At 38.2% G+C, this 11,971-nt stretch overlaps 1 protein-coding gene across 1 annotated transcript; it reads right to left on the bottom strand.

Annotated features, from left to right (window-relative positions):
• Window positions 1-350: 350 nt before the first annotated feature.
• On the bottom strand, window positions 351-11,372 carry LOC117385104 (cytochrome P450 7A1). Its single transcript, XM_033982371.2, has 8 exons — window positions 11,192-11,372; window positions 7,484-7,724; window positions 6,726-6,935; window positions 6,293-6,487; window positions 5,488-5,687; window positions 3,955-4,085; window positions 2,980-3,158; window positions 351-2,039 (listed from the first exon to the last, which is right to left on the bottom strand). Exons 1-8 carry the CDS (start codon window positions 11,272-11,274, stop codon window positions 1,737-1,739), a joined length of 1,542 nt encoding a protein of 513 aa, XP_033838262.1. The 5' UTR covers window positions 11,275-11,372; the 3' UTR covers window positions 351-1,736.
• Window positions 11,373-11,971: the final 599 nt, after the last annotated feature.

Here is an 11,971-nt window from a genome sequence, read left to right as displayed (position 1 = left end):
TTCAAACAGAAAACACTCCATTTGACCTTGACCCTCTGCAGACAGAGAACACACATGTTTTTCTCATTCATCTCAGAACCTCCTCATTGAGCTGCAGAGGAGGCACTAGTAATGATGGCTGCAGGTGCTGCAGTTTAGATAAATTACAAACAACTTGGCCATAATGTCTAATGGTTTTGTAATTAAGAATAAATCAGCGTGACAATCATTACCAGTAAAAATGACATCCAACTTGAACATGTTTATTATCATGACTGAAACTCTTTATGTGATTGTGTTTGAAGAACTGAACCCTCAACCCTGGTAACGTGAGCACACTGAATATACAACATAAACAAAATGCATTCTTTGTACAGTCACTTGTTTATTGCTTGAAATGTTGAATGCCTTCACAGCTTTGACAAAACAAAAGGACTTTTAATAAACTTGTAGTGAAATGATACTCGCACATGTGAGTTAGTGATTTTCATAATTTCATAAAAAACACACTATCAACTGTACACTTTAGTCTAATACTCAAAGCTTATTGGCTTCATAGAAAATGTTCTTCTGCAGCAAATTAATGCACACACAAAACATGCAAGTCCTATTTACATATAAACAGTATTTACACATTCAGTCACTCTACACTGCAAAAATCAATACCTACATGACTTCAACTTGAATTATTTATTTTGAGTATAGGCTACTGTTTATATTCAGTGCACCTTGCTTGAAATTTGAAAATGTATCAAGATGTATTAAAGCCAATCTCAAAACATTACGGGGACCCTAGACAACATTTTAACAGATTATACACACAATTTCAGTTAAAGAGCCTATATTACACTATTTTTGTTCTATCGGTTGTTATGTTTCCTCATCACAAACATACCTGGAGACACAACAAAACACATTGTTTCATTCACACATGTATAAAGCACAAGCACAAAAAAAGTTCTTCTATCAAACAGAAAACACTCTCCTCCACCTTGTGATGTCAGGAGGCACCATACACCTAGAACCTAGAATCATTTGGATAATTTCAAGCCTGGAATTGCCAGTCTCTAGTGAATAAAAGGTCAAAGTTAGCTGTTAATTTGAAAACTACAACGAGATTACATTGCAAGGTGGAACAGAGCATTTTGAGCAGACTAATAATAAAGGAGTGCTCAAACATGTGTGAATGAAACAAAACACAACTCCAGGTATGTTTTTGATGATGTAACTACATTCTAGTCAATTTTGTGCAATACAGGACCTTTAATTAATAAGTCTGTTGAATTTGGATGTCCTCTAAGGCCAGGTCTTCATTACTACTAATAATAGCATAACATTTTAATTATATAATGTATAATTTGATATTTTAAACCTATATTGACTTTGTCTCTGCACTGGTTTGCTTTGGTTGGCATTGGATATCAGATACTCAGATACTTTGAACTGATTTAGCTGGAGAGCTGATTTGTGCTGTTAAACAAATATCTTACAGTGTCAGGTTGACTTGCATTAGCCAACAGTTTTTCAGTTAGTCACTTTCAGCTTTTTTGTTGAAAATGAAGCGCTTAAATGGGACCAATTGAACACAGGCTTTGTTTAAATAACGTAATTAATCTAAAAATGTCAAAACTACAAAATAAATGGTCGAAATTACAAAATAAACATGTAAAACAAAATAATACTAACATAGATATCCATTTTTACAGTGTGGAGTCCACTCTTTAGCGACCTCTGTAATGTCCATGGTGATGTCCGCTTTAGCTCGTGGCCCGTAGTTTGTATTTAAAGTCCACATCGTAGGTGGGCTGGAGGATACCCAGACCTGCACGAGATTGGTCGAGGGGTGGGGTTTTGATGGCAGGCTCCAGGAGTTCCATGTCGAAGTAGGACAGTACCAGGGTGAGGAACTGTTTGATCTCGTACACGGCAAAAAAGCGCCCAGGACATTTGGTGACACCCGACCCGAACGGCATGTAGAAGTACCTAAGGCGGCGTCCATTACGGAAAAATACTGTCTTCTCCTGCCCACTCTCATCCAGGAAGCGATCAAACTTGTACTCCTGCAAGAAAAAATAAGAACACAATTATAATGTACTGTTCTTATATGGCCAACATCCATTTTTCTAGGTAATCAGTTACTATGTTTGAAATTGTAAGATTTTGATTTAAAATTTCACAGAGATATGAGGTAAACATGTTCAAATCAAATATAGCTTTTACTGATAACAATTCTAATGCAGATTTATTCTTAATTACAAAAACATTGGACATAATGACCAAGTTCTTAAAAGGACTCTTTTTGGTCTGACTCTAAATCCCAGCACCTGCAGCTAATCATTAATCAGTGCTAGTGCAGCCTCTGCAGCTCAGGGAGTGAATTCTGGAGGTTCTGAGTTTTCACATGAGGCCTGTCCATATACTGAGAATAAGAAAGACTTGTATGTGTCCTGTATCTGCAGGTTAAGGCACTGACAACCCCAGTTGTGATTGTAGTAGCATTTTTAAAATAGTGAGAGCGCAGGCTACATACAATGGTATGAGTGGTCAACAATGTGGTCAAATGAATGAGCAGCATTTTTTGTAATACTGTTATTTGAAGAAGTAAGTCTTCTGTTCAACCCTCCTACATTGTTTTGAAAATACAAAATCAGAAGTTATTTTTACACACACATATTGGAGTAATGTCACTGGAGCATAGTCTCTGATTGGTTGACGCGGCACATCAGACGCCTAAAGTTCAGCTTTTTCAACTCTGGCATTTAACGCATCAGACGCACAAACAGAGCATTTGATGTGTGAATGCTCAAAACATGCTGCATCAACTGCATGCTTGTAAACACTGACCTAGAGCCCACAATAGACTTTGCATGTAAACTTGATGCCCTGTTGCCATGGTCTGAACGAGGCATTACATTAACCACGTCTTTTTATGTCTACCTTTACAAGTTTGAATAAAATACATTACTTATATTAAATTAACCCTCTAATAATGCCACTTACGTAGGGGTCTTCATAGATCTCAGGGTCGTAGTGCAGCAAGGGTGGGTACAGGGCAATAACATCATCCTTCCTTATACGGTAAGCCTCCTGGTTGTCAAGGTGAAGCAGGAAGTCCTCCTTAGCAACGCGGATGTTGAGGGAGGCGCTGGACAGACGCATGGCTTCTTTTATGATGCTGTCTGTGGGAACAATACAACAGACACACTCATTATTGTTATATAATGTAAAAAATGTAAATGTACTGTAAAAAAAAAAAAAAAGAAAGAAAAAAAAGAAAAGGAAAACTGAAACACCAAACCAAACACATTTCTAATTAAATATAAAAAAATATAAAGCATACTTTTATAAAAGCATAATTTGGAACATTCTCCATGAAGATAGATAGTTATACTGTGGAATAATATTGCCAAAGGAACAACATTTCTGTAGAAATAAGCAGGAGGAGGCTCTCCTCCAGGCCAAGAGTCAGGGTTGTGAAGATGCAAGCCCACTCAAAGTAAGGACACATGTTTCTGTGCTTTTGTGTGTTTAGCTAAAAAGTTGCATATTGCTCCTTTAAGCTATACTTGGAAAGTTCAGATGAAAAAATATATACATAGTTAGGCCATTTAATCCATATCAAACCAGGACTAAACTGGGACTAAATCTGGAACTAAAACAGGTTCAGACGAGATCTAAACCAAGACTAGGGGATAATTAAAACAGGTTCACATCACAAAACACAGAACTGGGGCCAAACTAAGATGAGTGTGAACACAGTCATAGGGTATTATGGATTATGCATTTGTCTTGGAAATGTGGGACTGTTGTCATAGCAATCGACACATTTTAAAAATATTAAAATTATCTTTTGAATGGTAAATGTCCTCAAAATGGCACCTATAAACAGGAAGTTGAAACCTAACAATAACTATACAATTAGAAAATGAAATTGCAGAACAAGTGAATAATTGTATGGACTTTAAAAGAGCGTACCCAGGACTGGCATGTTGTCCAGCTGGTCGCGGGTCAAATTGAGGGTGGGGTTATTGGGGTCAGGGGTCAAACCGGCTGCATCCAGAAGTCGCTTCACCTCCTCCTTAGCGGCTTTCATGGCTTCAGGGCTCCTGGGGATACAAGGAAATGACAATTTAATTAAATGCAAATAATGAATAGAATTATAAATAAAATTGAAAGAAAAAACTAAGATATAAAAGTAAACAAAGCCAAATGCAGCCCCATTATTCTTAAATTTGCTGGCATGTCAGTTAAGGTTGTTCCACAAACTTAATAGCCTTTTTATTTGCATCTACTGCACCTCTGCCTCAGGCTCCATACGTACGGTGTCTGCTGTGATAAACATGACATAACAGTACATACGATAACACAGGCCAGTGATAAGCAAGATACTGAACATATGTGTGTACTCTGCACCATTTGGACTATGACTTTGGACACACAAAGAACATCCAAAGTAGGGCTGTGTAATACATCATAATTTGACCTGGAACAATTATCAACTGTATGTAGGCTATATATATATATATATATATATATATATATATATATATATATATATATATAAAAATTATAATAATTATTGCCCTACTTTTAAAAACAAAACTGTCAGAAATGGTGGACACACCTCCCATGTAACTGCAGAGCTCCTTATTACCACACCGGTGACTTCAGACCTGTTCTACGGGCCATTAAACATTATAAAACACTATGGTGACATGACTAAGACTATGTTTTCAAATGTTTCCCTGAGTGCACAGTGAGGCATGTTGTTTTGCTATTAATGTAACTCCTTGTTAAGAGCACCCGCTCATTTACCGACTCAGTTTAAGTCAACATTAACTTGGGTGGGTGAATACTTCTAGGAAACACATTTTATTCACTGTCAATGGGTTGTGAAAAAATAATATATTGGAATTGCATTTTCATTTTTTTTTTCACTATTCACATACATTTAAAGTTGCACAATGTAACTTTCTGAAGGGGGTCCACTATCTGTTTGTCTCCACAGAGAAGACATTAGGCCTACTAGATATTTTTTTTACAGTAACTAAAGCTAAAAACACCTTAAAAACATGCTTTCTTACTGTGACATGACAAGTTTCACTTTCATTTTTGACTCTCTGACGAGTCCCCTCTTCCTTTGCTCTCTGCACTAGTCACTCCCCTTTCAGAGCGCTATCACAACACAATAAATGTACAGTTTTATATCATATTTTTCAGGAAACATTATAACATGGAAGAAAGCTAAAAAAGTTGCTTTTGGATAGTACCGCCTCTTAAACATTACATATCTGTGTACTCAAATATGAAGTGAATATGTTCACATTTTTTTTTACATTGAAGTTGTTTATATTTAAATACGTTTTAGTTCTCAAGACGATTCTCCAGTCAAAAAGGATGTACTGTATGTTATTGTATCCCCACCTTACTGCTTTCTTGGTTTAAATGATTAAATTGCATCAAAACCTTGACATATCTCTTGAACCACTGTTTCAAAATGTTTGGTACCTGATCATGTAGAAGAGGCTCCAGAAGGTAGCAGGTAGAGTATTAGCCTGGGACGCCCACAGCAGAGCTACGTGGGTGCGTGCTTTGCTGATGTCATTAAAAGTGGACAGGGAGTCGTTGAGGAGCATGCGCATAGAGATGAGGTCAGACACGTTCTCGCGCTTGGACAGCCTCTCCGCGTGCATCGTCTTGGCCAGGTTCTTCAGGAGACCAAAGAAGTTTTACAACAATATTTGTGCTAAAATATTGAAACGTACAATTTCTCAAAAAAAAAAAAAAAAAAAAAAGAATGATTTCACTACTTATCTACAAGATAGTAACATTTTTGTGCTTGGAGAAGAATGAAGGACAGCTGTGGCTACAGTAGTAAATTCCTTTACACTTTCAGTGGTAAAAGAGGAATGCAAGAATTAGATTTTTGTTTTTGTAACTATAAGATTTACATTTTAAAGTCCATCAACTCGATCCGTATCCCCCTATGTGAGGTTAAAATGGACAAGTTAAATATAGCTTTTACTGATAACTATTGTAATGCTAGATTTATAATTCATTCTTAATTACAAACACATTGGAAATAATGGCCCAAGTTGTTGTTTTTCAGGATGATTATGCAAACAGAATGAGCCTCACATGAGTCTCTCATTTGTATTATGTGTGTGTATGTATATGTTCTCTATCTGCAGGTTAAGGCACTGGCAACCCAGCTTCAGTTGTGATTGTACTACCTTTTTAAAATGTAAGAGCACAGGCTACATACAGTTCTTTAAATATATCCACATTTCTTTAAATGGTCATCTGGACCCACCTCTCGGGCACTGTAGGCGCTCTTGAACACGTGAATGGGCAGCCCGGCCACCAGAGCGGGGAAGATCTTGTCAAACTCCTTGAAGTTTTCGAGTGCGTTGAGGACCAAGGCCTTCTGAGCTGCCTGCCGCGCCTGACACTTATCCTCCCCCAGCTCCTTACCAAAGAGCGTCAGGTACCCAGACTCAAACATCACCTGAGGAAGACAACCAGAGCAGATGCTACAACCACAATTCACCAAAGAGAGACTTAAATTGATGCATAAAAAAACTATAGACATAAATACTTTAAAACGTGCTTTGTCTGTCTAAGCAACTGTGAAAAGTGTCATTCCAGGAGTACAACTGAAGTAGGTCTTCAGAGGAGCAAAGCTGACATATCAACAGCTGTACCCAAACATTTGACAATTCTAACCTCCAGTGCATGGAGCTGACCTTGTAGCAGAAGGCGAAGATACCATCCACCTCCCATTTGTGGGTTCTTGGGTGCAGCGTGTCGGAGCGCAGCATGACATCCTGGAGGTGGCACATCATGGTTTGGATGAGTGAGGGCAGAGCTTCTCCCTGTAGGGTCTTCAGGAAAGTCTGATGCAGGTTCTCCGTTGTGTGACCGTGCCGAGGGTCAAAGCTCTCGTGTCCGAACGCCTAGATGAAAAGAATGTACGGGATTCTGAAGATCTTTTTAACATTGATACTTTGCAGTGACACCACGTTGGGGGGTGTTCAACATGTATCTAAGTGGTGGAATGTTAGCATCACCCCCCCTAGACAATGTTGATGACATCAGCTACAAAGATTGAATATGTGGCTACATTATCCTAGACAATCACAACTTTTTGACAACATGGACAGCTGGCAAAAGAGCAGAAAAACTAGTAGACAATAAAAGGGCGACCTGAGACCTGGAAGACTGAGAGATTACACACACAGCAAGTTATTGTTGTAGTTGTAGTTTTAGCTAATTCAGTTAGATCAGGTTAAAGCCTGCAGAGGTTTAGACTGAGCAGTACCTACAGTTAGCGTCACAACCCCAGGGAATGTTGACTTTGATCAGCTGCAAAGTATCAATACTCTACATTTAGAATACTTTTTTGGGGGGGATGATGCCGCCTTACAGTTTGGTTTCAGTATTATCGTTTATTGTCTATCTTTATTTCAAAATGTGTTATCGTGACTGCACACCGTTGCGTTACCTTGACGGACGTGGCAAAGTGGAATTTCCTCCAGTCGAGGTGCCGGCCCTGCCTGATGACGGAGTGGTAGGAGAAGGGGTCGCACAGGAAGTGGATGTACTGGCCTGCGATTTTACACGTGAAGATGTGTCCATATTTCCTCTGTCTGCTCCGGAGGAAAGCCAAAGGGTTAGCTCCAAACTGCAGCGCGCAACCCAGGTACGGGATCAGCCCATTCTCCACCATGGGCTCACCGGGCTGTCTGGAGAGAGAAGAGAGGGGGAGGAGAGGAGAGGAAAGAGAGGAGAGAGAGGGGAAGGAGATGAGGGAGAGGCAAAGGAGCAATGAGAGGAGAGTGGGAGGAAAGAGAATTGGGACAGGGAGAGAAAGGACAGGGACGAGGAGAGGAGAGGGGGATAGGGAGGAGAGAAAAGGAAAAAAAGAGGAGCAGAGAGAGTGGAAGAGAAGGGAGAGAGGAGATGAGGAGAGAGGGAAGGAAAGAGAAGCAGGGAGAGGAAAAGAGGAGAGGAGAGAGAATGAAGCAAGGTAGGACAGGAGAGCGGAGAAGGAGGGATGATGGAAAGGAAAGAGACGGAAAGAGGGGGATAGGGAGAGGAAGGGCAGGAGAGAGAAGGAGAGGGGGAGAGAAGGTAGAGAGATGGGACGGGAGATGAGAAGAGAGGGAGAAGAAAGAGAAGACGGAACAGGAAAATGGGAGAGGGACGGGAGAGGGGGCGAAAAGGAAGGAGAGAGGAAGATTGATGTAGAGGAAAGAGGGAAAGATACGGATAAACAGGAGATAGAGCGAGGGCGTGGATGGGAGGAATAGACAGAGGAAAGAGAGGGAAATCAAAGGGAGGGAAAAGAGTAGAGAGGAACAGGGAGAGAGATGAAAGGAAAAAGACGAAGAGAATGGAATAGATGAGAGGGAGTGGAAAGTGGGAGAGAGAAGGAAGAGGGAGTGGGATGAGTTATGAAAGGAGAGAGGTGTATGGGAAAGAGGATAGAAAGAGGCGTGGAGAGAGGAGCGGTACATGGAGAGAGAGATAAGAAAGAGGGAGAGAAAGAGACAGAAGAGATAGATGAGTACATAGGAGAGAGGGAAAGGGAGAGAAAGAGGACAGGTAAATATGGACAGATACATGTACAGACTGTTGTGACTGGTACTCGGGGTTATTGGACCATACAGTTTGTCCTCCACAAGATAAAGTCTAATAATTGACATTGCACTGATGTAAATGTACAGCATGTGGTCTCTACAGTTAAAGGAATATCATTTTTAAATTTTTTTCAAACAGACAAAAAACAAACAAACTTTTAAGCAAAAATAAACAAATTACTGGATTAGGTAATTTACTACTACTACTCCAACTGCACTGCTACTACTGAAATTACTACAGCCACTATTACATTTATTACTACTCTTGGGAGAACTACTACTGAAACGTCAACTGCTGCAGGAGTCACTACTACTAGTACTACTAATACCAGAACTACATCTGAAGATTATTACTACAACTACTACAACTACTATTGCTAACAGACTACTACTGCTACAGAAGTGCTACAAGTACTATTACTACTACTAAACTAGAAATATTACTGGAACTACAACTGCTACAGCCACTGCAGCTACTACCCCTCGTCCTCCTCCTCCTACTACTACTTCTACTACTACTTAATAGCCAAATCAAATATGTACCGGTACATGACATGCTTGTATTTATTTTATGTATAATTGCTGATATTATACCAATCATGAGGTCCTCTCCACTGGTTATTATTGGTTTAATTAACTCAAATAGGTTACACAAACAAGTTAAAGGCGTCATCTTTTCCAGTTTTACCTGACTATGTATTTTTTTAGGCGTGTTGCATGAATCATAGAGAAACAATATGCTTTAATTTTAAATGTCAAGGCTTGATTTGTCCAACTGCCATATATCGAAAACATGTCAAACCTGCTGGTACTGTCAACAAACCTGTAAGTGGAGTAAGAGAGCAGCATGTATGAGTTATGGAGAAGTCTATATTTTAAGTTTGACAGAAGCACATGTCAAAACCAGGTGATGAAATGCCTTGTGAGTGTGGGCAGACATCAGCAGACAATGCACAATGCCGTCAGTGTTAAAACTGCATGCAACTGCTGCACAATCGTATGCAACTTTAGAGAAATATATACATTTAGCATTATGATTACGTTAAGTACTGCATTTATTTAGGTTATAGTAGAGTATGGCTATGCAAACAAAATGCCAAAAGGTTTTGTTATGTTTAAAAGCTGCTGACCATATAGTTTACTTAAGACCTCTACAAACATGTTCTGAAATGTCCCTGTGTGTCAGATGCCCTCCCTGCGTCTCCATGGGGTCTTATTCTATGCTAACCCTGTACTTTAGACCTCTACAAACATGTTCTGAAATGCATGGGACTGTTGGATTGGCTTAGCAGTTCCAATTTCAGTCTCAAATGATAAAATTTTTCAAAATTTGTAAAGATCTAACTTGTAAGAGATCACATTTGAGCTAAAGTGCAATTACAAGATTACAAGATTTTTAGAGACATTTAAAAGAAAAAAAAAAAAAAAAAAAGATAAAACAGTTACGTAATCTCCAACCAGCATACCTCTGATACTATACACAACCACAAGACACTTACAGTTTATTAACATGTTAATTTAACTTGCAAAATTATAAAGTATTGTATTCAACCATTATTACAAGCAGGAGTTTGGGATTAAATAACTCTAAATCTTTATTACTGTACACTATAAAACAAAGATAAGTCTATAATAAAACTAGTGCACCTTTATCATTGATCTAATAAGATAAGATAAGATGACGGTGCAGAAAATTTGCAAAATAGTTCCAGGTTTTTATTTGCACCCTATTTATATTCTAAAAACGTGCGACTAGTAATGCAAATATGTCACGTAAAATATATATATAAAAAATGTAGACATTGCAATATGCAGTGCACCACAGCAGGTATAATAAAGGCTTTTCATTAGGGCTGCAACTAACCAGTGCTGGAAGTACTCAGTTTTGTTACTTAAGTGAAAGTACAGATACAGGAGCAAAAAAAAAAAAAAAAAAAAAAAAAAAAAAAAAAAAAAAAAACTCAAGTAAAAGTAGAAGTATCACATGAAAAAATGTACTTACATAAGAGTGTTAAAGTACCGGTTTAAAAATGTACTTAAAGAGTAAAAAGTTAAAGTATTTTACTCAGATTTTAAAATTAAATGAAGCTTCAAATGTAGTGATTTTGATGAAGATTTGTGCTGAATTTTGAATTGAAATCTGGTGAAAATAGAGATAGAATAGAGATAGAATATTCACAAATGAAGCATATCATTGATGAAAATTACATTGCATTTTAATTTAATAATGCCACTGTATGTATTTTGGCATGTGTTGTATAGTCCAGATAACAGTTCTACTTATAAAAATATTTATTAAAATAATTATTTTAATAGTTGACTAATTACAGTTCTTACAATTCTGATTAATGGGTGCAGCTCTATACTTTCCACACATGCATTTAGTATTTTTACTTTAAGTCTAGAATTGAAAAAAAAAATACAAATATATACTTTTTTTTTTTTTTTTTTTCCAAATATGTCACAAATAAAACTTACACTGCCAAATAATTCAGTGAATAACTTCTCAACATTTTCAGTTATTTTTTTGTCTTCAATAAATGACATTTTCAATATTTGTATATTCTTACCTGTGCCGGATTCCCACTGCAAGCCACAGCAGGCAGCAGAGACCGACCACAATGGCCCAGATGAGAGCGATGCTGAGGAACATGTCCAAAGAGCCACAATATAGCAAAGCACAGGATGGGATGGGATGGGGGGTGCTGTCTCTTTAAGAGCAGCTGCACCGTGAGGCGGACTAATGTGAATGAGTGATCTGCACACGCTCTGCAATTTAAATACACTCCCCAAACTCCACCCCCACCAGCTCCAACACATACAATACAACCTGCTGTAATTAAGCAATATGATGTAACAGTATGGATGGTGAGATTTGTTTTAAGTGCACATGAAAGCATAATTTTTACTTTACTCTTAAATCTTGAGTTGAATACTTTGTGTCTTAAGCATTGAGGTGAACTTGTTTCTCTGTAAGAATGTGACACATACTTATTTTAAGATGTCTTCACTAGAACCAGCTGCTTCGGTCACATGATACTGGTATTCCTTTTAAGGTTGACAAGAGGTCTAGTAATCCATCTTTTAGTGACTGCTAGCATCTTTTAGTGACGTATTCTACCTCTCTGTAAACAGCTAACTATACATCCCTTTGTGACCTTGTACAGACAGTATGTAAAATGAGTTTTGTCCTTATAAGACCTGCCTTCTATAGATAGTACCTGGATGGGGCTTTAAGTACTGGAAAAGTCCTCTGAAACGCATCGCATGTGCCTGCTGTCTGTAACTTCATTCATCTGATCAAATAAACTTCTTTCAACTCTCTAGTTTACATAATAAAGGTGTATTGA

This window comes from Periophthalmus magnuspinnatus, chromosome 17 (assembly GCF_009829125.3).
Source record: "Periophthalmus magnuspinnatus isolate fPerMag1 chromosome 17, fPerMag1.2.pri, whole genome shotgun sequence".
NCBI classification, from domain to species: Eukaryota; Metazoa; Chordata; class Actinopteri; order Gobiiformes; family Gobiidae; genus Periophthalmus; species Periophthalmus magnuspinnatus.
This window is presented reverse-complemented; position numbering and strand designations above follow the sequence as displayed.

Excerpts from the sequence above, each read along its gene's own strand:
- LOC117385104 (XM_033982371.2), bottom strand. The coding sequence starts at position 11,274 with ATGTTCCTCAGCATCGCTCTCATCTGGGCCATTGTGGTCGGTCTCTGC. Across the intron at positions 5,688-6,292 it reads GCGCCTACAGTGCCCGAGAG|AACCTGGCCAAGACGATGCA; the intron begins GTGGGTCCAGAT and ends GGTCTCCTGAAG. Across the intron at positions 2,040-2,979 it reads AGATCTATGAAGACCCCTAC|GAGTACAAGTTTGATCGCTT; the intron begins GTAAGTGGCATT and ends TTTTTCTTGCAG.